General features: G+C 42.0%; 1 protein-coding gene across 3 annotated transcripts in view; it reads right to left on the reverse strand.

Moving 5' to 3' along the window:
• SLC20A2 (solute carrier family 20 member 2) overlaps positions 1-25,062 on the reverse strand; it is a 143,148-nt gene that overhangs the window by 14,049 nt on the left and 104,037 nt on the right. For all 3 annotated transcript variants that reach the window (XM_089675386.1, XM_089675387.1, XM_089675385.1), the window contains exons 3-8: positions 21,709-21,849; positions 17,006-17,091; positions 13,493-13,589; positions 8,167-8,286; positions 6,227-6,424; positions 4,203-4,794 (exon numbers count right to left, since the gene is read on the reverse strand). In XM_089675386.1, the coding sequence (XP_089531512.1) occupies positions 4,203-4,794; positions 6,227-6,424; positions 8,167-8,286; positions 13,493-13,589; positions 17,006-17,091; positions 21,709-21,849 (1,234 nt within the window). The remainder of the gene's footprint in view (positions 1-4,202; positions 4,795-6,226; positions 6,425-8,166; positions 8,287-13,492; positions 13,590-17,005; positions 17,092-21,708; positions 21,850-25,062) is intronic.

Here is a 25,062-nt window from a genome sequence, read left to right on the forward strand (position 1 = left end):
CAACTCTAAAGAGTTATATAAAAGGTATTTTTTTTTTCGTTTGGCATATAGTAGGGAGGGGTTAGACTCTGCTAAGATGTATTGCTGTATGTGCCACCCCCTTATATTTGTCCTGGTTACCTTTGTCACTGACAAAATTATTGGGAAATCCAAAATTTTAGTGGTCTCCAGAGCAAGAGGTGAACAAAATGATCTCTTGACAAGACAACTGTCTAAGGGGGAAATTCTCCTCACTTTAATGCGATTCCTTCCCAATTTCCCACTGCATCTCCAGGACAAATAGTAAAATGTCCTTAGTGGGAGAAAGTAAAAACAACCTACCAGGGAATAAAACCCTTACATACACTTTAACTTAAAACTGTTCTACAAGAAATACGAGGTCTGATATTGCTAAACCCTCCCAGACTACAGTTGTTGACCATTTGAACACCGCACTCTCTTGTGGTCACAGTTTATTTCTAGCAGGATAAAATGCCACCAAAAAGCACTCATCTCCAACTGGTTCCACACACTTTAAAGGTCTGTGCACACGTTTATTTTGGAGCCACTGTAAACTGGTAGCAACTCTGGCATCAGATGGAGCAGGAGGTCCTTAAACTAATGTGTGGCCCTTAAACCTAAGAGCATGGACTAAAATCCAAAAGAGTTTTCCAAGCAACCTGTGGCAAACAATTTAGGCTGTTTTGGAAGAATCAAAGCTCTCTCTCTCTTGAGATAGAAAAAAAAAAAAATCTAACCGAGTGGAAACCTAACTTCTAGTTAAACAAGGTAAGGTATATGATAAAGAGGCATATTCACAATACTAGTTATGTTCTAACATACCAATAAAGTAGAACAGAGTTTGTTTCTAGGACACAAATGCAGACTTTTTATTTGCATAGCCTGCGACTTCTAACCTGGGCCAGAGTTATAGTTAACACCTACTCTATCTTGCAACCAAATGGTGTTTATAATTTTGATGTTGTTAAGAACACCTAGATAACATGATGCAAACAACACAATATACAACCCCTGGCAAAAAAAAAAAAAAAAAAAAAAATATGGAATCACCACTCTTGGAAAATTTTCATTCAATTGTTTAATTGTGTAGAAAAAAACAAAAACAATCACAGACATGCCTCAAAACTTGATTTCATTTAACATTCCAACCTTCTAGCTTTAAGAAACACTTAAAAAAAAAAACTAGTCGATTGCAACAAATTGTAGATCAAGCAGAGGGAAAAAATATGGAATCACTCAATTCTGAGGAAAAGATTACGGAATCGCCACGTACTTTGCAGTTCTAAAACAAACATCTGCATCAGATCACATATGCTAATTAGTCTGCTATTAAAAAAAAAAGTGCTTCCACACCTTGGTGACCTGTTGTACCAAGCTGATTGACATGAATCATGGCTCCAACAGGAAAGGTGTCAGTTGAAACAAAGGAGGATTATAAACCTTCTTCAAGAAGGTAAATCATCACAGAATGTTGCAAAAAAGAAGCATACTGGTAGACCAAGGAAGACATCAAAGCGTCAATATAGAAAACGTAAAGCAATATGCTTTGAAAACAGAACAAGCACAACAAAACAAATGAGGAACAAAATGGACAGAAGCTGGAATCAATGTCTGTGACCAAACCGTAAGACATCGCCTAAAGGAAATGGGATTTACATACAGAAAAGCCAAACGAAAACCATCAACAACACCTAAAAAGAAAAAAAACAAGGTTACAGTGGGCTAAAGAAAAGCAATCGTGGACTGTGGATGACTGGATGAAAGTGATATTCAGTGATGAATCGTGAATCTGCATTGGGCAGGGTGATGATGCTGGAACTTTTGTTGGGTGCCGTTCCAATGAAATGTATAAAGACGACTGCCTGAAGAAAACGTGCAAATTTCCACAACCATTAAGGATATGAGGGCGTGGCCTAAGGATATGGGGTTGCATGTCAGGTAAATGTACGGGGGAGAGGAGTCATTAAATCTTCAATAAATGCACAAGTTTAGAGATTTTGGACACTTTTCTTATTCCATCAATTGAAAGGATGTTTGGTGATGACATTTTTTTGGGATAATGTATCTTGCCATAGGGAAAAAGCCATGAAATGTTTCCTTCAAGAAAGACATATGATGTCAATGGCATAGCCTGCAAATGGTCCAGACTTCAATCCAATTGAAAATTAGGGATGCACTGAAATGTCGGTGACCAAAACGTTTCAGCCGAAAAAGCACTGATACAGGTGCCGAAAATAACCCCGCCCCTCGGTGGTTCTTAGCCTTATCCCGATGCTGGGCATAGAGATAAGTGAAGGAAAGGTGGCCTCTGCCCTTGGAGGACCAGAGTGACAGCACTTCCAGTCTTTTTTTTTTTTTTTTTAAAAGCACTAGATCAATGTATTTTTTTATCCAATGCTTTACATTGTAGAGGAGAATTGTGGGGTCTTATTGACCCCATATCTCTCCGTAAAGAGGACCTGTCACTACTTATTTCTATCACAAGGCATGCATGCATTCCTTGTGATAAGAATTAAAAAATTTTTTTTTTTTTTTTTTAAAAAGGGAGTGTAAAAAAAAAATTTACATAAAAAAAAGTGCCCCATGCTCTCCTGTAGTGGTGAACACATTCGTAGGCCACGCCCTCATATGTAAACTGTGTGTTCAAACCACACATGTGAGGTATCGCCATGACGGTCAGAGCAAGAGCAATAATTCTAGCACTAGACCTCCTCTAACTTTACACTGGTAACCTGTAGACAATTTTAAAGTGTCACCCATGGAGATATTTAAGTACTGTAGCTTGATGCCATTCCACGAGCGTGCACAATTTTAAAGCATGACATGTTGGGTATCTATTTACCCGGCGTAACAGCATCTTTCAAATTTTACAAAAAAAACTGGGGTATATATTGTGTGTGCTTTTTTTAAATTATTAAAGTGTATTTTTGAGTCTGTGATTAGTGTTCTAAACAATTAAATGAACAGTTTCCAAGAGTGGTGATTCCATACTTTTTACCAGGGGTTGTATCTACAGCTGTAGTAATATAAACAAATATTGTAAAAGTATTGGAACAGGTAGCAACCAGATTCTTACCCTAAAGTGGTTGTAAACTCTTATACATGTCCAGTGAAAGTACTGGCCTCAGGTGATACAGAGATGAAACAAATCCACCTAGATAAGTTGCACCTGTTTATCTGCAGTTTTCACTTCTCTACAGTCCTTCAAAGTCCAGAATGTATACAGCTTTTTGGAGCTTTTAGAAAGCAGGAGGAAGGCAGCTGAAGTTACACTCTGCAGAGCTCAGTTAGAGCTGACTGAAGGGAAAAGACACACCCCATTTACACAGTACACAGGAATAGAGCTGAAACTGTCAATCACAGGCCATCACCTTTTTACCTCTTGTTAGGAAAACTTATCAGAAGTGACTCATACCCATAGCGGAGAAAGAGGCAGCAGGCAGAAATTACACTTGGTGCTCTGGATTAAGACAAGTACAAACTATAGAGAGCTTTGTTCACATCATGTTAGGGGTTTAAAACCACTTCCATTCTCACATATTGCAAAGGAAGAATCTGGTTGATGTGGGGCAAAACAGACTGGGATTTAAAGTATGATTTGGAGATCACTTTAAAGTTGTAAAACACATTACAGAAAATGCCTTGTCCAGAAAAGGTTCCTGTACCATTTTGCATTAATAGAGGTCTATATATACGTACATACCTGCATAAATACAAACCTTTTCAACACAGTGCAGCTTTCATATAATATGTTGAAAAGGTGGACTTAGCCTTAGCAAACGTAAAAAGGCTAAATGCTCCCCCCCCAAGTTTTGGAAAGTGTTATATAAAGGGCTAAAGCCCCTTTCAGGTTATTTCTGCTCTGTGCGTCTCATTGGGGAGATGTTCTGTCATTTCCTGCTTAGAAAGTTCTAACTAGGTCATTTCTCCCAACTCTATCACTTGCTCTGAATAAAATATAAAATGTTGGATTTACAACTCTACATTCTCTCAGTAACAATGGTCACCAGGACAAATATAGGGGTGAATCTCCATAATGCAGACACATACAACAATAAAATTTTGACAGAGGGTACATGCCTTCAACCTATCCAAAAGTAAATTTTTGTAATGGTTTACCTCTATAGAAACGTTAATGTCATATATGCATTTGTCAAAGAGAATGGAAAAAAAAGCCTGTAGCACAGTTCAGTGCTTCTCACCTGACATCATTTCCTCCATGAGCAAAAGATCCAAAGCAAGCTGTCAAAATCTGCAGAAAGTGGAAAAGCAGGTGAACTTGTGACTTGTCTTTCTCCTCTTTGTCCTCTTCTAATGAATCATCTGGAACTGGATTTTGGTCAGTTAACTCCGTAGCAAGCTTCATCTCTACTCCACCTTCCTCAGCTTCAATCTCTGCTTCTGCCACCGCATTGCAGTAGCTAGAATAGCTGTCATAGCGGATACGTTTCTTAGAATAAGACACAGTGTCTGTTACCAACTTTTCACTATCCTCTGGAGTTACAGGATCAAAAGATTTGAATGTTGAATGAACAGGCATACCACAGATAGCAGCAGTGTAACATGTATAACTATTGTTACGTCTCAAAACTCTGTAGTTGTTTTCATGTGCAGGGCGATCATCAGTTACTCTGTCCAGATGTATTTTATGTAACAAGTCCTTGTATAGCCCTGAGTCCTTGTGTACAGTATGGTACACATGAACATCACTTTTAACGTTGTGACCATCAAAACTAAATGTACCATTGGAGATTGGAGATCTAACCGAGCCATTTGTCATAGAAGCAGCCCTCCCTGGTAATAAAGAAAATCAAGGTAGGATCAAAACATAACCTTCTACATGAAATAATCACTGAAAAAAAAAAAATTTAATACTTCAAAGTCACCCTGTTGCTAGAAAAACAAGTACAACTGAAATAAGATTATTAGAAATACTTAACAGTTCAGCCTCAGCAGGTACTATCTCAAATTTGTTTTCTAAGCTACAGGGCACATAAAAAAAAAAAAAAGAAAAAAAAAAAAAGAAGGAAACCACATTGTATATGACATTCTACCCAGTTCATGGCAAAGAAACTACATTTTAGTTAGGCCTGCATCATTCTGTACTCGAGTCCCTCATTTTGCTAGAATTGGGTGGGCTTAAAAAACATAAAATCCTAACCCCTTCATCTTCTGTCTGATGCTAAAAGCAGCACCACTACAAAACAGTAACTATGAATGGGAAGCTTTGCCAAAAGGCAAAAGAACAGGTCCTATGCACCATATTCTCAAAATAATGCAGGATGACCAGAAATTCCAGCTTACTCACAGTGATATGAACGCCCATGAAAGCTGTAAGCCTAGGTTCACACTAATGCTGGTGCAGCATGATATTTCCAATGCGATTTTGTAGTGAAACATAGCTTGTTGATGCGTTTTTTTGTAGGAGGAGACTGGATTTTATACACAAAACTCTACTAAAAACGTATTAAAAATGCACATACATGCATTTTGGGTCATTTTCATTGACATCTATGGGGCCGAAATTGCACTGTACCAGTACCAAAGTAACACCTATACCTTTTCCAAAAATGTGCTGCAGCTGCACTGCACTGATATGAACAGGCACCTTACAGAATAATGTGACAATGACAAGGCCAAGCTGTGCTGTGTGTGTATGGACGCCAAAGTCTGGCTCAGGAACACACTTGCATGGCTTGATAAGGGGGTATCTTGATGAAGAAGGAGTAGAGAGTGCCAGTGGGAAACTCCAGAACAGGAGGTAAGAGGCCCCTCCGTGCAATATTGTTGCACAGGAGCAGGTAAGTAGAATATATATATACACAAATACACTTCTTTAATATCTCTATAAGCAGACATAAATGTAGCTTTATTTCCACTTACGTATTAAACCCTAAAGCAAACATTTAGTATATTGCAGCTTACAAATTCTTAAAATGTGATAGCTGCATTTTATTTATTTATTTTTTTTTAAGGTCAGCAACAAAAAGGTAAAGTCGCTGACAGCCAGGCAACTAACAACCTTACAAAAATTTAGCATTGGCATCCAATCATACTTTCAGGGCAGGTTATGTTTAAGACATTCTAGAGTGAATTTAAGTGTCACATAGACATGGTCAAACTATGACAACAAAAAAAAAGCAACAATCAGCTAAAAAGATTTACTTTCCTGACATGTGAATGCTAGCTTATCAAAAATATCTGTATAATAGAACAAAAGCCATACCATATGGTATTCTGGTGTTTCCGTTTGCAACTGTGTCAGATCCATTAGCACCTTCAGTGGTGGCACTAGTAAGAGGGACCACACTTTCATCATTGCCCTTTGCACCAGGCAACTCTTTAAAAACAGCAGCATCTTCATCCTGGATTTTATCAAGGCTTTCCTCTGACATATGGGACAGCGCATCTTTCTTTAATCGACCTGCACAAACATTAATAGAAATGCATTTATATTACAAAAGAAATCTAAACTCAAAATACTTCCTGCACAAATATGGCTTTTACAGAGATAACAAGACACAAACAGTAATGGCAATTATACACACTATACATTATTTAAAGGAAAGGGGTGCTAGAAAAAAGATGTTAACAAGACATAAGGATGGGAGGTCAATGTCTTCATTGAGGTGGAATGCTGAAACCACCTTCAGAGTAAAGGATGGCCTTGGGTGTAAGAGATCCTCGATCCAGGCGATGGCGGCTGAGAGAATCCACTTACGAGTTGCTCACACCGAGGATATGGATAGCAGAACACACTAGAGCGCGAGTTTCTGTCCAACAGATCATCTGGTTCGCTTTTTATCAAGACAGCCAGACTCCTTGTGACCCCTTGATGGTTGATGCAGGTCATCGTTGTTGTACTGTCTGACTGCACCCTATCACTTCAAAAAAAGGGGGGGGGCAGTGCTGCAGGGCCAGCTTGATTGCTCTGAGCTCCAAGGTGTTCATGGGTAGCTTTTAAATCTAGAAAAAGGACAAATACCCTTGTTCGGTTTTGGTACCATGAACAGGTTTGAGTAGAATCCTCTGAATCCATCTTGTGGCGGTACTAGCACAGCAACTCCATGAAACAAGAGGAAGTTCAGGGCAGTGTGTAAATCTAACTGTCCTTGGGACGTTTTTGGTTGATTTGAAAGAAGAAAGTAGTAAGGTGGTAAAGCTTTGAACTCTATTTGTACCCTATTTGAAACTACCAACTGAACCCAGGAGAGATGCAAACTGTAAAAGCCTTCATCCACACTTAGAAGGGTGCCCCTTCATTAGGAAGAAGGCTTTGGGAAAGACTTGGTGGCCTTGGTGGGCAAAGCCTTGCACTGAAAAAAAAGGCTTAACTAAGGTTTTGAATTTGAAGCCAGGTAAGAGCAAAGAGTTGCTCTGTATTTAGAGGAGCTAGGGGATCCTAAGGAGGGTGGGTTTGGGACCATCAGATGTCTTCCTTGAAAAGGAATACACTTGAGGTGCCTTTTGCAGGCAGATTCAGCAGTCCAAGCCTTTAGCTATAAGACTGTGCCCTTGTGAATAGAGATTAGAGTTATTCTGGAAAGGTTTCTTTTAACATGTTCAGTCTAGGGTGTCTACAAAGCAGAAAATCAGAGCAGAAGGCAACTGCTGTAATTGCTGTGTAACAGCAGGATCCCAAAATATTGGATCATGCTGCTTGTTCATTGTCTTAATCCAGTCAGCTGCAGTTTGACATACTGAAATTGCAGGAAGAGCTGGTTACAGGGCTTGACCTGCAGTATTAAAGAGAGCCTTTAGGAGTGTCTCAAACCTCAAATATTTGAATGATAGAACACCTTCAATAGGAACAGCAAGATGTTTGTTTATGACAAAGACCGCAAGATCAACTACAGGAATAGCCTAATTCTTTTTTGAACACTTTTCTACTGGATAGAATTTAGTACAGATTTTGGGGGACATGACCCAGTCATAGACTGCACATTTCATAATCAGGTGTTTTCCCACCTAAAGGGTTACTTACTTACAGTTAATTTTAGTTGATATTATGTGGTTGGTTTGTCTTTTTTGAGTCACATAGTATTTGAGAGACTACCTTGGAAATGGACTAAGCACATAAGAATTTATGGAATCTAGGGATAGGCAGTTCATAGCAGGAATAATATTTTTTCATTAAAACATGACCATGAAAAAAAAAAAGCATACTTGCTATTTTCTTTCTCATCCATGGGCAAACAAAAAACCAGACTACTAAAGCAAATAAGATGGCAATGCCTATAGATAACAGACCGGTGGCCCACACTGGAAAGGTATGCATTCCCAACACTGCAAAAAAAAGAAAAAAAAATATTTTACTTCACAACTCTGCTGGGTACAAAAACAAAGCTGGTTATAAACCCATATCTGAACAGTCATAGGTAAATAAGGCCCTGAATTCAGAACTACAGTTCTATCCAATGTATACAATCAAATTCACCACACCTCCTATGTGAATAATATGACAAATTAGGGTGTAAGCATAAATGAATGCTTTAAATCAGGGCCTTTTTTAGCCGAAACGTGGCAGAAAGGAGTTCTGTCACCCCGGGCAGTGGCCAAGAGCCTACCACTATCTACAGTCACTAAGAAACACAGAAGTGCGGCTTCTGTGTTTCCAAGTGACAGTGCAGCTGAGCTCTACCATCAGCAACCACACTACACTCCCTGCCACTGCTCTCAGGGCTGGGACAAGTAGGAAACAGCACTTACTTTGTTGGTGGTGGTAACTGATGCCCTCTGAGCTGCAGCTGCACCTGGCACTTGTAGCTTAAGCTCAAAGAAAATAGTCTCTCTCTGCACTGCACCTGCCCTCTGTAAATGGGGGTGCAGAGATGATGTTTGGACAAGGATTGCAGAGGCGAGCTGTGGCCTGTGAAATCCACTGGTTAACCCTGGAGTGTGTGTATTATGCACCCATGGTTTTATTTAACAATGTCCCTTTAAAATGGACCTACTGTTTGTGTAATTTGGTGGCCACACTTACATGACAGTGCACACAGCATGCCAACCTCTGGGGGGGGGGGGGGGGGGGTTTCTAAGATCCTGCACTTATCTGACAAAAAAAGCCCTGCTTTCAATGGTTTAAATAATGGTTAAAAATAAAGGCTTCCACTGCTGCAAAAGGCAGAATGTGTGTGCAGGAAACACTGCTGATAAATTGTTCAATCAGAGGCAGCCAACATGCGTGCAAACCCCTGACCTGAAAATTGCCAGTTATTTTGTTATCAAAACATTCAGAGACCATTTTTTCCTGCTTGTATACATGTATGCCACATTGGGATCTCTACCAATTATTCTAGAATTGGAATACTCAAAACAATGAGGATGGAACCTAAAAGCTGTGTATTATAAGATCACTTTATCACCATATTTAAGTGGAGTTCAAATGGCAAGCTCTGAGAACAAAAAAACAGTCCCCTCTGGGTGACTGAGATGTAAACATTGAAAGGTTTTTTTTACAAAAATAGTCCTATAAGTTTCTGTTTTCAAGAAAAATGTTCCCGAAGGTTCGTGGAATATGGATTCCTAAAGAGGAGTGTCTGTGTTCAATCTAATCTGCTGATGCACTTGCAGTGCTCTAATGAGAAAACATGCAGTGTTTGCATTCCATTAGAATTACCCCTTGGGGAGTATCTCACCAAAAATATAGTTTTTTCTGATTGCGGGTGATGCTTAAAAGTTTACTTGCACCTTGGTGCAGACTTATGGGAAAGTCCATGAGCCAATCACACAAGTAGAAGGGGATTTTTTTTGTACTCACCATAAAATACCTCTCAGAGTTTATTGACGAACTCAGTGTCTTCCTCTTTAACAATAACCAACCAGGGTTTTATAGCTCCACCTATAGAAATAGGACACTAATGAAGAAAAAAAAAAAAAAAAAAAAGGACTTGGCACCTCCTATGGACAGTCGTCCTTGGGTATAAAACCCCCTCTGTGCTATAGGTCTCCAGTCCATCACAAGCAGTATCAGAGGAAATATCCCCCTAGAGGGGTGGGTGCTGTGTCCGTCAATTAACTCAGAGAAAGGGAATTTACACCGAGTACAAAAAAAATCCTGTTTTCTCTTGCATTCACTTGACAGACACAGCATCTTCCTCTAACTACAGCCAAGCAGGGATGTTCTCAAGCAGTGCCATAATGAGGGATGGGCAAACCATTCAATGGAGAAAAAACTCCCAGGTCAACAAGCCAACACTCCAAAAGAACCCAAACATGGTGCCGAGGAGCCCTAAACAGCCGCCTGCAACACTGAGGCCAAAACTAGCATCAGAGGATGCAAAGACATCAACTTTATAGAACTTCGGAAACATGTACACAGATGACCAGGTCGCTGCCTTGCAAACTTGAGAAACAGACGCCTGAAGTCGGAATGCCCAGGAGGCACTAACTGCCCTAGTGGATTGAGCCGTAATCAGGAAGGGAGGTTCCTACCCCTTAATAGCATATGCCTGTACAATAGTCTGCCGAATTCAATGAGAAATAGTGGCAGAAGATGCTGCCAGGCCCTTCTTCGAACCATCCGTGAATACGAAGAAAGAAATTGGACCTCCGGAAGGCAGCAGTTACAGAAAGGTACACAAGATTCGTGCAGACCACATCCAGGGAATGCAGAGCCACCTCTTTAGGATGCGTCGGTTGAGGTGGGAAAAACAAACAATATCCTCATTCAAATTTGACATCAGCGTTGGTAGAAAGGAAGGAGAAGGTTAAAGCACCACCTTGTCCCTGTGCAAAACCAGATAAAGGCAGCTTACAGGGCAAAGCTGCCACTCCGACACCGTCCGAGCAGAAGTGATAGCAACAGGGAAGGCAACTTTTTGCAAAAGTACATGCAAGGGGTTGTCCCGAATGGCCTCAAAGGAAGACTCTGAAGAGCTGACCGCACCAAATTCAATTACCACGGTGACAAAGGTGAGCACACACGTGGGACCAAGTGACAAAACCCATGAATGAAAGTGCGAACCAAAGAATGCGTAGCTAAAGGCCACTGAAAGAAAACAGCCAGAGCAGAAACTTGACCCTTGACTGTACTCAATGCAAGCTTCTGATCCAGGCCACGTTGGAGAAAGGCCAATGTGAAGGAACGAGGATGGAACCCCAAGGCTTCACATCAACCAATACAGGCTCTCCAGGTGTGAAAATAAATCTTCTGGGAGGTAGACTTACAGGCCTTCAACATAATGGGAATCACCAAGCCTTGTCTTTCAGAACCTGGCTCTCAATAGCCACGGTGTCAAAGCCAGCGACGGTAAAGCAAGGTGGAAGACCGGCCCTTGAGCCAGAAAGTCTTTCCGGAGAGGCAGCCACCAATCGCACCATGTCGGAGTGCCATCAATGACGAGGCTAGTTCGGAGCAACAAGGATGACCGGGAAACCTTTGGCCTCTATTCTGCGTAGTAGATGAGGAATCAGTCAGAGGGGTGGGAAGACATAGATGAGAGTGTACGGATCCCACGGCGCCACTAGTGCATCTGTTGCTTCTGCCAGGGGATCAAACGATCATGCCATGAACTGTGGAACCTTACAATTGAGGCGGGAAGCCAGAAGATCCATATCTGATGTCCCCCAGCAAAAGCAGAGCTGATGGAACACTTCCGGATGTAGGGACCACTCGACCAGATCCAAATGCATGACAGCGAAGATAATCCACTTGCCAGTTTTCGACGTCCGGAATGTGTACGGCAGAGCCGGAACAAACCTCTCCACCCATTGAAGAGTGTGAGATGGCTCCGGCACTGCTGCACTTCTCGTGTCCCTTGATGATTAACATACACCACCGCAGCGGCGTTGCCCAACTGAATCCTGGTCGGCAGACCCGACAGGTGGTCCATTCAATGTGTCAGCAGCAACCTGAATGCCTGAAGCTTCAGGGTATTGATGGGTAAGCAAGTTTCCTCCACAGTGCAGCGACCCCGAGTAGAGTCCAATCCCTGAACTCCTCCCCAGGCCGACAGGCTGCCATCTGTCGTGACCATAGTCCAGGGAATGGGGAAGAAGGACTTTCCATTCCATAGAGCTGGAGATTGCATCCAAAGAAGGGAGGCCCTAGTCGATGGCTCCAGGTGAATCCAAATGTCCAAGGAGGTGGAAGCCCTGTTCCATTTAGATATTTCCCTCTGCAGTGTTCTCTTATGAAAGTGGGTATATGGAATTGCTGTGAAGGTAGCCACCATCAGCATGCAAAAATGCAGGGAGGGCCACCTGCAAGCCAAGAGTTGTTGGAACGCCAACTGGAGCTTAAAAAATTTATTTGATGGAAGGAACGCCTTGGCCTGCTCCGAATCCAGGATCAGCCCCAGATACTCCAGGCACCTAGACGGGGTCAATACCGACTTCCTGAGGTTCAGGACCCACCTGAAGTCCCATAGAGAACGCATGGTGATCTCCACACTGTCTAGTAGTAACAAGCAAGTTCCCGCAGGAACAAATTGTCCAGGTAGCTGATCACTGCAACCCCCCCTTGTCTCAAATAGGCCAGGACCTTGGTAAACACCCGGGGTGCAGAGGCTAGACCAAAGGGCAGATCCACGAATTGGTGAAAAGGACCCGCCGGAGCACCACGGCTACGACAAATAGTTTGGAGAGAAGGGGTATTGCATCAAGGGAGGTGTCACAGATGTACTTTACTTTAATCTCAGGACCAACCGGTCCACCAGTTCCACATACTGTTGGGGTAACTGACTAGATGTTAAAAGGATAAGTTCACCTTTTAGACAAAAATAATAAATGCAGATTTTTTTTTTGCAAGTAAAAAAAAATGTGCATATATTTTTGTCTACAGGAGCCTGGAAAGCATTGCACCAGAGATCAGTAGGTCGCTGATGCCATGCAGGTCTCCTCCAGACCTGTCAGAATATCTGCTTGCCGTATGGGATGTACGAGCAAGCAGATATTCTGACAGTAAGCTTCCAGCGCTCGCTGGTCAGACTGCGCTGACCACTGGATCTAGATTATCCAGCCCGTTTGTAAAAGATCTCCGCAGGAATACAAAATTCCAGGAAAAATTAAAAAAAAAAAAAAGTTGTGAGACCACAAGTCCCAGCAAAACTTCACGTCCATACTCCTGAGACACTAGGCAGAAAAGACTGGAAACCAATAGCAGAGAGGGGATTTTATACCCAAGGAGGACTGCCTAGTAGTGTCCTTGCTCCTGTAGATGGGGCTATAAAATCCTGCTTGGTTATTGTTAAAAAGGAAAACATGTCTGTCACTGAACATAAGAGGACATTTTTGGGAAAGTTCTTAACACCAACCGTGTACAGAAAGGTCTTCCGGTTGCCTTATTGCATTGAGTATTACAGAAAATTACAGCAGCTACAGACTGAAAAGGAAAGTTTATTTCAGTATTAAAATTACAATATAGTTTGAGTAGCAATTGTATGCTATATTATCTTTTTTTCCCCCCTCTCTCTTCACAAAAGCAGAGTTAGCCTTCAATTTTTTTTTTCTTTAAACAGTGGACAATAGTATATGAATTTAAATAACTTACGTGGGGCCCCTGTATATAAAATAGAAAATACATTAATTCCTATTGTAGCAGCATAAAATACTGGGAGTGCTCGCAGTCCATTAGGCACTGGATCCTCCTAGGTGGGAACAAAAAAAAAAATATGTTTCTCAGATTTGGTCATAGAAAAGTTAGAACTAAGATATATAGTTAAATCACTGGAAAGAGTTTAAAATTCTAGATTCCCCTCTCCAACGATAGAACTGTATTTATTAAAAGAACACTTTTATTATTTAAAACACTTACTATTAAAATAACACAAATACTCTAACCAATTTGTGTCACATGGATTCTAAAACGGGTTTCTTGCTGCACAGGTTTAAGAAAAACAAATTACTAGCAGGTTCTAATCTGTTACTGCAAGCATAATCTCATCTCTTCATGGAACTGGAACAGGAAAAGCATGATTATACAATTTTTATTATATTTAACAAAAGTCTTCCAGAAAGGGATCTTAATACACACACACACACACTTGTATATACAGTACATATACACATCGTGCAAAGGTTATACCACGAAAAACTTGGGAAGCATTCACACCACTGTGATTTACCCCCGGTTCACATCTATGTGGCTGCATTTCGCACGGGCACCAGAGCCCATTTATTTGAATGGACTCCCGTGCCCGTGACACGCAGGGAAGAAGTCCCTGCACTTCTTTGGAAAACGCAACCCACACGGGAACCTCAGTTCCCAGTACGGTTGCGTTTTGCAGTACGGGCTGCGTGCCATTAGAACTAATGGCACCCGCCCAAGGGTCCGCATTTCTCTGTGCGGGTGGTGCGGCTGCACAGATTTTTGTGCAGATCTGCAGCGGCACCACCCGCACAGATGTGAACCTAGGGTTAATGCATGTTTAAAAACACATGTATAATGCATGGCAAGTTCTGCTAAACAGAACTATTCTCATCATGCTTTAATGCATGGTGCGTTTTTTAAAATAATTGTAGCAATGTTTTAATGTGGTTTTCCTTGATAACAAGTGCTAAATAGGTATGAGCAATGACACATTAAAAAGCATGTAAAGTATTGATTCCTACTGCGACAAGCTGTCCAACTCCCAGTGAAGCCTTACCCTCTCTGCCCTTAGCTGGAAGAGGGACGACTTGCGTCACCCCCCCTCCCTTCCTCTTTCCCTTGCCTCTTTTCACCCCTTACCCCTCATTCCATTTTCCCCGCCACACTCACATCTTTACGCCCTACCGACTCAGAACTTCCAGTTATTGGCAGCATTGCTCTATTCTAATGTATGTTGATGCCTTTAGTACATCTCTAGTAGTATTGCTACCTCTACTGTATACGTCACTCATCGGATCTCAGGACTTGTATGACTTAGCCTTGGTGAATGTTCTTTGTTATGTTTGGATACTAGAGGATTTCACAGATTTCTCTCTGTTTACTCATTCGAGACTGTAATACTAGAGTGACCATATGTTTCTGGTCAATGTTTGTGATTTACCTGACCCCTGAAGATAAAGGAATTACGCAAAAAGCAAACAAAAAAAACCCCACACACATGTAAGAGCATTTTACGTGCCTTAATGCACAAAAACACATTTAAATGTGCATTAAAAATACACCCTGTAAAATCAAGAGGCTGCCCATCATTTCTAGTTGCCTATCACTATCTACTAATTGACAAACCATTTTCACTGAAGGCAATTTTTCCTTCAGCATTTTTGCATTATGTCCAAGATTGTGACTTTTAATATTTAAAACGTTTTAACCTCTTCATTACAGAGGGTAAAACAAATCCTGACACCTGATCAGAGTTTTGTGACAGACATGTGTTAGTAAACCTACGTAAAATAAAAACAAAAAAAGTTTGAATTTTCTTGCCATTACCATAACCAACCACCACACAAAAACCCAAAATAAATTCTCCATCTCCTAATGATCGCAGAGATACCGCAGATATGTGTATGTTATTTGTTGCTTGAACCTGTAGTAAGGTCAAGAAACAGCATTTTGCTTTTTTATCCTGCCAAAAATATACTGACCCTAACTCTAACCCTGACTTTGATCAAACTCTGATTTACCTACATTTTTCTTTATTCGTATTTATTTTTACACACGTTTTTGTTTACATTTTCTCCCCGAGCAGGTGAAAGATATACAATGCATCTTTCTCTCCAATCAAGAGAAGAAAAAACAGAGGCACAATGACTGATCACTGTGATAGCCAATCAGAAGCTATCACAGTGATCGGGTGATTGGGAACCAGGATTCAGCGAGAGCCTGGTCCACGTGCTGGGATTGCGCTATGTGGCACAATCCCGGTACAAACACACATATGGGGTTTGCGGAAAGAGACTCACTTCTGTGAGGATGCATGCGTGTGTACACGTGGCATGAAGGGGTTTTTAACAAGCAAAGCAGTGGTATGCCCAAATTACAGAAACCAAGATAAGTTTATAAACTAATATGTAAATATATATTGTAACTGTTCAAATAAAAAAAATTAAGAGCATTTGCTTGACATAGGAGATCATTACTAGGATAACTAATGTAGCTATCACATCAAAGAATTGGTAAGATGCAACATAACAAATATGTCCTTTTGGGTTTAAGACCTTTAACCACTTGCCCTCTAGAGGATTTACAACCCCCCCCCCCCTTCTTGACCAGGCCATTCTTTGCGATACGGCGCTGCGTTACTTTAACCAATTGCACGATCATGCAATGCTGCACCCAAATTAAATTTGTGTGCTCTTTTTCCCCCACAAATAGAGCTTTGGTATTTGATCGCCTCTGCGTTTTTTTTTTTTTTTTGTGCTATGGGAAAAAAAAAAAAAAGACCAACAACTGCGAAAAACAAAACACACAATATTTTTGACTTTTTGCTATTACACATGTCCAGTAAAATTAAAAAAAAAAAAAAAAAAAAAAAAAAAAAAAAAAAAATCAAATTTCATCATAAATTTAGGCCAAACTGTATTCTGCTACATTTGCTAAAAGAAAAATCCCAATACACGTAAACTAATTGGTTTACGTTAAAGTTATTTATTTTGTTATTTTATTTATTTCAGCGTGTACAAATGGTGGTATAGATACTGGCATTTTTTTTTTTTAATATAAAATACTAGTAATGGCGGCGATCAGCGACTTATTGCGGGACTGTGGTGGGCATACTGACACTGCTGTGCAGTGCAATACAGGGGAGAGATCTGTATTGTTTACATACGGGTCTCTCCCCCGTCGGTGATAGCCGGGTGGCAGCGGGGAATCACCAGCTGGGACCCGGTGATCGACAGGTGACTGTGGGTGGGGGACGTGTGCCCCCTACCTGCAAATGCAAAATCACGTATACATACACACACATGATTTTGGACACCCCTGCCGCCCTGTAGCAGTATTTCTGCTTTAGGGCAGTGGGAAAGCGATTAAGCAGCAAATAATGCAACTATTTACCAAAGTGCAAGAGTGAAGACTTCACTTGCACTTAGCTGTAAAAATGACTGTTAAACAAGTAAGAATATTAATGTGATTTACCTTATTCAAGATGAAATACCTAATTAACAAAAAGAGTGCACCAGACATCAGGCCGGATAGCAGGGGTGAAATGAACCAGGAAGCAACTGCAATGGAGATTCAAGAGTAAAATACTTACAAAAAGCATAATATACATTCCATATGCTTAAAATGAAAACTAAGCACAATATAATTTTCACACCAACCCCATGCATTCAAGCTAGCATGCAAAATCATCAGGCCACTGTACAAATTGTCCCATGGTCACTTTGGTGTCAAATATATAATAAATAATAATTAAAAGAATCTAGAAATTGGCATCAGGTATACTCAAGCAGTGCTTATTTATAATCCTCATGATGACAAATAATGACAATGAAAGCCTAATACTCCTAATATTACAGCAATGCAAATACAAGAATTTAAATATTCAAATTGAAATTGCATTATCCTAATATTTACACCTATTAATCAAAAACGTATGCTCTAATTTCAACTCAGTATTGGGAAACAACACTTCTCTCTTAAGAAGAAAGGGATACAAATAATATTGGTGGATATTCAACATCCCTGCCTTTCACTCCTGTAGCTTCAGCTACCACCAATACCATCTGTGGCTGCAGTAGTCAGACCTCATGTTTCCCACAATTTCCTGAGTAATGGCTGTGGTTGTATTTTTCTTGAATTAGCACTAGCAAGAGTAAGTGCAGGACTGGAAGGTTGCATCGCTGAAGCTGGAAAGATCACATCAAAGTATTAGGAACCTTTTCTAACACCCGCTATGCTTGTACAAACCAACTGCGTGTCCAGAGGGAAACAATATCATAGGAAGTGATCTATTAGAAGAAAAACATACAGAAAAGCAGAGCCTGATGCATCGCTGGGCATACCAAAATGCATGGAAACATGTACCCCCCTACTTTTCCTGTTAAAATGTAGTGTTTGGGCTATACTCGCCGTATAAGACTACCCCTCTTCCAATGCACACCAGTGGGAGGAATAGCGTCCCATCATTGGCGTCAGTGGGAGGAATAGCGTCCCATCATTGGCGTCAGTGGGAGGAATAGCGTCCCATCATTGGCGTCAGTGGGAGGAATAGCGTCCCATCATTGGCGTCAGTGGGAGGAATAGCGTCCCATCATTGGCGTCAGTGGGAGGAATAGCGTCCCATCATTGGCGTCAGTGGGAGGAATAGCGTCCCATCATTGGCGTCAGTGGGAGGAATAGCGTCCCATCATTGGCGTCAGTGGGAGGAATAGCGTCCCATCATTGGCGTCAGTGGGAGGAATAGCGTCCCATCATTGGCGTCAGTGGGAGGAATAGCGTCCCATCATTGGCGCCAGTGGGAGGAATAGCGTCCCATCATTGGCGTCAGTGGGAGGAATAGCGTCCCATCATTGGCGTCAGTGGGAGGAATAGCGTCCCATCATTGGCGTCAGTGGGAGGAATAGCGTCCCATCATTGGCGTCAGTGGGAGGAATAGCGTCCCATCATTGGCGTCAGTGGGAGGAATAGCGTCCCATCATTGGCGTCAGTGGGAGGAATAGCGTCCCATCATTGGCGTCAGTGGGAGGAATAGCGTCCCATCATTGGCGTCAGTGGGAGGAATAGCGTCCCATCATTGGCGTCAGTGGGAGGAATAGCGTCCCATCATTGGCGCCAGTGGGAGGAATAGCGTCCCATCATTGGCGCCAGTGGGAGGAATAGCGTCCCATCATTGGCGTCAGTGGGAGGAATAGCGTCCCATCATTGGCGTCAGTGGGAGGAATAGCGTCCCATCATTGGCGTCAGTGGGAGGAATAGCGTCCCATCATTGGCGTCAGTGGGAGGAATAGCGTCCCATCATTGGTGTCAGTGGGAGGAATAGCGTCCCATCATTGGTGTCAGTGGGAGGAATAGCGTCCCATCATTGGTGTCAGTAGGAGGAATAGCACCCCATCATTGGCGTCAGTGGGGGGTGGAATAGCGCCCCATCATTGGCGTCAGTGGGGGGTGGAATAGCGCCCCATCATTGGCGTCAGTGGGGGGTGGAATAGCGCCCCATCATTGGCGTCAGTGGGGGGTGGAATAGCGCCCCATCATTGGCGTCAGTGGGGGGTGGAATAGCGCCCCATCATTGGCGTCAGTGGGGGGTGGAATAGCGCCCCATCATTGGCGTCAGTGGGGGGTGGAATAGCGCCCCATCATTGGCGTCAGTGGGGGGTGGAATAGCGCCCCATCATTGGTGTCAGTGGGGGGTGGAATAGTGCCCCATCATTGGTGTCAGTGGGGGGTGGAATAGTGCCCCATCGTTGGTGTCAGTGGGGGGGGGGAATAGTGTCCCATCGTTGGTGTCAGTGGGGGGGGGGGGGGGGGGGGAAGTGCCCCAATGTCGGTGTCAGTGGGAGGAATAATGCCCCATCATTGGTATCAGTGACACCAATGATGGGGCACTATTCCTCCCACTGACCCCTGTTCAGTATGGTGCTGCTGCAGCAAGCATATATGGTTGCAGCAGCACCTGTGCACGGCACACTTACCTTCACTTGATTTTCGTGGGGCCGCTCGGCTCCGCCTCCTCCCCGGTGATTGGCCGCCTGTGTGCCTTTCCTGAGCTACAGTTCTGGCGGCCAATCACCGGTGAGGAGGCGGAGCCGAGCAGCCACACGAACATCTAGTGGCCGAACTGAAGGAAGGAACAGCTGCGCTTCCTGGACCGGATCGTCGTGGGACCGGAGCCAGGTAAGAAACAGCATGTCAGCATGCCGTATACCGGCGTATAAGACGACCCCCGACTTTTGAGAAGATTTTCAAGGGTCAAAAAGTCGTCTTATACGCCGGAAAATACGGTAGGTACTATTGGTAGTGGTAGTCTGTGAAAGCTTCAGGTGGAAACCCCATGGAAACTAGGATTTTGAGGCACTGGCAGCCAATTTGAACTCAGAGTGGGGATAAAAAAAAACAAAACTTTTTAGGTAAAAAAAAGACTAAAGATTAATCTGACCAATATACTGCATACTTTTTTTTGACGACATCCTCTATTTTGTAACATATGAGTTTCATCACATCTACTGCGAGGGTTGGCTACAGTAACGGATGCCAAAATATAAGTAAATCTCAGCTATCGAGTAATGCATTAAGATGTAATGAACTCCAGCCAAGAGTTTAGTGGCAAAGAATAGATGAAAAGAAAATTCAAATTTACTTGAAGAGGAAATCTCATTTGAGGAGAAGCCCACAGACAGGAAAATCCTCAGAGCTATTATAGACTCTGCTTGTCCATGCCACTGGTGAACTTTTAAACCTACCACAAAATGTTGTGTGATGGCTTATGTAAAGTAAATCATCACTTTATACATAAAAATTCTCTGACACAAGACCACGGTTGCACTCCTTATAAGGGCTCGTTCACACTAGGCTGTTTTGCCAACGCTTGCCAAACACCCCTATAGCGTTTGGCAAGCGTTGGTCCGGCGTTTGCGGAGCGTTATTAACGCTCGGCAAACGCCGCATGCGCGGTTTAGCGGCGGTTGCTAGGCGTTTGCCGAGCGTTAATAACGCCCCACAAACGCCTATAATGCAGTTTGAGTGGTGTTACCGCTCCACAAACGCCCCGCAACCGCGTCGCAACCGCACCGCAAACGCCGGCCGGGCGTTTGCGGAGCGACACCATAGACGAGAATAGGAGGCTTCAAAGCCTCCTGACTCGTCCAGAGGCGTCCGTTTTGCCACGACGCGACGCAAACGCTCCCGTTAGAACAGCACCATGTGCTGTAATGTGCAGAATTGGCAGAGGCGTTTGGGAAGCGGTAAAAACGCTTACCAAACGCCTCTCTGCCGCCTGCACACAAGGCTAGTGTGAACGTAGCCTAAGAGTCTTGTCCCTTACACCAGTCAATCATTGCTTGCAATTTTACTTCTGAACATTGGATATGGCATGTTTCCTTTCTGATGAAAGATTGGATCATTTTAAGATAAACAAGCTGCCTGCAGGATGCATCAGAAAGCCCTACATGATCAATATCCACCTAAATGCTGAATAGGTGTGAAAGAAAATCAAGTTCCAAGATGAATGAGTCTGACCTAAATATATTTCTGCTTCATCATCCAGCAGTTCCACTCAGTCACCAAATACAAGGATGTATGTACATCCAAAAATCAGGCCACTTGAATCTAAATGGGCCAGAGAGACCTGATCACAAAATGAATGCCTAGTTTAAATGTAAAAAGTACACATCACCATGTACATCTATTTTATAATTAATATCAATTTACACTTTCTACTGTAGGATTCTTCTTTTAGACAATTACCATAAGAATTAGACAATTGTTCTATTGCATTAATTAGAACACTTAACTACAGAGGGACAAAAAGGCGGAACGGGATCATGCACACACACCACAATATAGCTGCTTTTCTGTTCACATAAAACTAAGAAAATTAATAAGTTGTATGTAAAAAAATGCAATCATATTTAAAAAAAAAAAAAAAAAAAAAAAAAGAGAATAAAGTACAATGTGTGTGTGAATTTATTATGATATTCATGATACCATGCCTCTTACCTACACCAAGTACATAGATTTACTGACATGTGAGTGAATGTTGTGCATTTAGGGAAGAAAATTGTAACTGAAAGAAAAAAATCTTCCACACTATATATTGTGACAAATACACTATGTTTAACCCAGATATTTCTTGAAATGTATTCCACATACCCTCACTCAATAAAGGAAATGTCAATTACCAATCTTGACAAGCTGCATCCACTGCACGCCATGTGTACCAATGGCAACCAGGGAGAAGCCAATTGTTGCTCCGACAATGCAATGCGTTCCAGAGATAGGAAGCTTCAAGAAAGATGCTATCAGCTGCCACACAGCGGAACCTGCAAGAAATAATTCTGATATCAGATAGTAATACATACGGTTTAGCGGTTACACTGGTAAATTCCCCCCACAATCAACATGCTAATGAAATGTTCAAACATATCCTCTAGGTTTCCATTACATACTTTATTTTAGACCCAGTGACATCATAACTGGTTCTCACCATTTCTCTATGCAATGCAAGCAGAATATGGCTTGTGAGAGGGGCCAGCAAGGTGGTGAAATCATCACAGCACCCTGTCTCAGTACTTCTCTCAAGAGCCATCAACCCTGATACACGCAAGGTTCTAGCTCTTGGGATGAGTTATGCAGATATCAAAATGTCTTGATGGATGGATGTCAGTCAGGAGGAGTATACTTTGCTAGGCAGACTGTATTTGCATCTAGTCTCCACTAGGTAATGACCACATAAGGGCATCCATTATTGCAAGAGCTGAAATCCAATACATGAAAAGGACAGGCCAGGGACAATAAGGCTGGGAAGGAAAGAGTTAGATAATACTGGACATCCTCCAGACAAAATAAGTCAGGCTCTGCCTGAGTTGCTACAGCTTTTAAAGTACATTTTAAGAAGGTCACATAAAGAGTAAGCAATTTTAAGAGCCTGTACAACTGTGCAAAGTAGGTTGAAGGTGAAGGCTGGAGTTCCATTTTAAAATGGAAAATATAATGATTACAGTAAGTTGGTTTTTTTTGTACTTTTTACCAGAAAATACTTCTTGATGCAATGTTTAGATTTTCTCCTTTTCACTCAGGGAGGAACTGTAAAGGCCCATAGAGATAGTCACCAAAACTAGCCAATAGCTTTATGTTCCTCATCTGCTGGGCACAGCATTAAAAAAAAATAGTGCTGCAGCATCTGAACAGCTTTGCCTGAAATTATGACAGCTGCTATGAATTGTATTCTACTGTTTCACTAGCCTTTAGAGCTTGTTCACACATGTAGCTAGGTGTGGTAAAGACATGGTTTTATCGCCCCCCCCCTTAACCTTACACAGAGCCAGAGGGAGAAGTACGCATACTGCAGCAAAAATTATAACCCTTCTAAGGTGCTCTGGTGGGGGCTTTTCATGGTTAAAAACAGGATGTGGGGAAGCTACACATTGCCTCCCAGCCACCTGTCAAAAGCCCTCTGAAAAGGAGAGGCAAGGGTTGCCACCAGTATAGACGAGCCTTAAAAAAAAAAAAATAAATAAATAAAATCATGGCAGTAGACTTTAAAGCAAAAGCGATATTGCACTCTAATGTTTTGTGTATGAAATTTAATCATGCAGCAATACTAAGCTGAAAGCACTGACTGCATAGGAATAAGCATTTATGACTGCCATCAAATCTGTAGGAGTAATATCAGAATGAAGCCATCACCAGCAGGATGCATGGGGATTTGTGAAATATTATCTTTGCCATCTGAATATTCCTATGTGAAGGTTTGATGATGGGAACTCAGATGATGCCATTTCAGGAGCAGCACAATAATGTCATTACTTTATGTGCACATAATCCTACAACAATGAAGCAAAGCTACACTTCTTCAATCCAGGCACTTTTTTTAGTTGTTGACAGAGAGGTGAATAATGGGAATCTCTATGACAGGGCTACTGAATTAAAATTCATGGAAGTCCAGCCAGTAAAATATTCTTCCAGATCACGTTTGTGCGATGACTCATTGTTCACATCACAACCCCCCCTCTTCTTACACCAAGTTTACATGAAATCTAACGTGATCTTGACCTGCATAGAAATGTGCTGCACTTTAGTGAACATGCAAGAGTGCCATTCATTCTTAAATGCACCCCCACACATCGCCACCTATGGCAAACGTTCGCATGCACCAAACTGCATGGTGCTGAAGCAACATGAGGCTTGGTGCAGCACGAAAAAAAAAAAAAAAAAAAAAAAAAGGCCAGGGACTCTCTCACATGTAGAGTTGCCCTTTGGGCTGCCCTACCTACAACGTGCATGCACGTCCTCTTCACATTACGGTGCTCTGGCCCCATTGCTGTCCTTCGCCCCCCCATTACTGTCTTTGCTGCCCTAAGCCCCCTAAAACTGTCCTAAGCTCTATCCTCAGTGTCCTTGACCTCCCCATATTTCTCCTCAGCTCCCCATTACTTTAGGTCCCCCATATACCGGTCCTCAGTGCCCCCCCAATAACTGTGCTTATCTCCCCATCTTACTGTTCTTGGGTCCACTGTCTTAAGCAGCCTCTCTTCACATTGCCTCCCTCCTGTCCTATATTACACAGGCAGGGCAGAGAGCAGGAGGGACAGCTGGCCTGGACAGTGGGCAGGAGCTGCAACCAGCCAATCACCTGCTTGTTAAATCAGGAAGCAAACCCTTCATCATGAGAATGACAGTAGTGACAGCTGCAGGGCACAACAGTCTTCTGAATGGCGGGAACGCAGCGGTCTAGACAAGACCGTGAGTTGGTCCAGATGCGGACGGCAGTCCACCATTTAGCCATGCCTGCTTTAGAGGTTCTACATAATGGTGCACCGAAAATTTCGCCGATACCGAAAATTCTAAATGCACTTGGTCGAAAACCAAAATGCGCAGTTTTTAAAAATGAATAAATTTTTTGGGAAAAAAAAATACACTGATTAAAAATAAAAAAAATATATAGATATAATTTTTTTTTTTTTTAAAATCAGTGTATTTTTTTCCCCCAAAAAATTATTCATTTTTAAAAAAACTGTGCATTTTGGTTTTATATATAAATTGGGATATATATATATAAATTGGGATATATATATATATATATATATATATATATATATATATATCCCAATTTTTTTGGGAAATATGAAAGAGGATATTACAGTGAGTAAAATAGATACCAAACGTGTCACGCTTTAAAATTGCGCACGCTCGTGGACTAGCGTGACACCGCAGTACCTAAAAATCTCCATGGGTAATGCTTTAAAAATTTCTGCAGCTTAGTAGTGTAAAGTTACAGAGGAGGTCTAGTGTTAGAATTATTGCTCTTGCCGACGTTCGTGGCGATACCTCACGTGTGGTATGAACACGGTTTACATATGTGGGCACGGCCTACGTATGCGTTCACCACTGTGTGCGAGCACGCGGGGGCACTTTAAACTTTTTTTTTAAAAAAAATGTATTTAATGTTTTATTGTTTTGTTTTTTGCACTGTCCCTTTAAAAAAATTTTATACACTTTTATTCTTATCACAAGGAATGCATGCATCCCCTGTG

Source organism: Staurois parvus, unplaced genomic scaffold (genome assembly GCF_062004578.1).
Source record: "Staurois parvus isolate SC_StPar_1 unplaced genomic scaffold, SC_StPar_1.0 ptg000013l, whole genome shotgun sequence".
In the NCBI taxonomy this organism is placed as follows: domain Eukaryota; kingdom Metazoa; phylum Chordata; class Amphibia; order Anura; family Ranidae; genus Staurois; species Staurois parvus.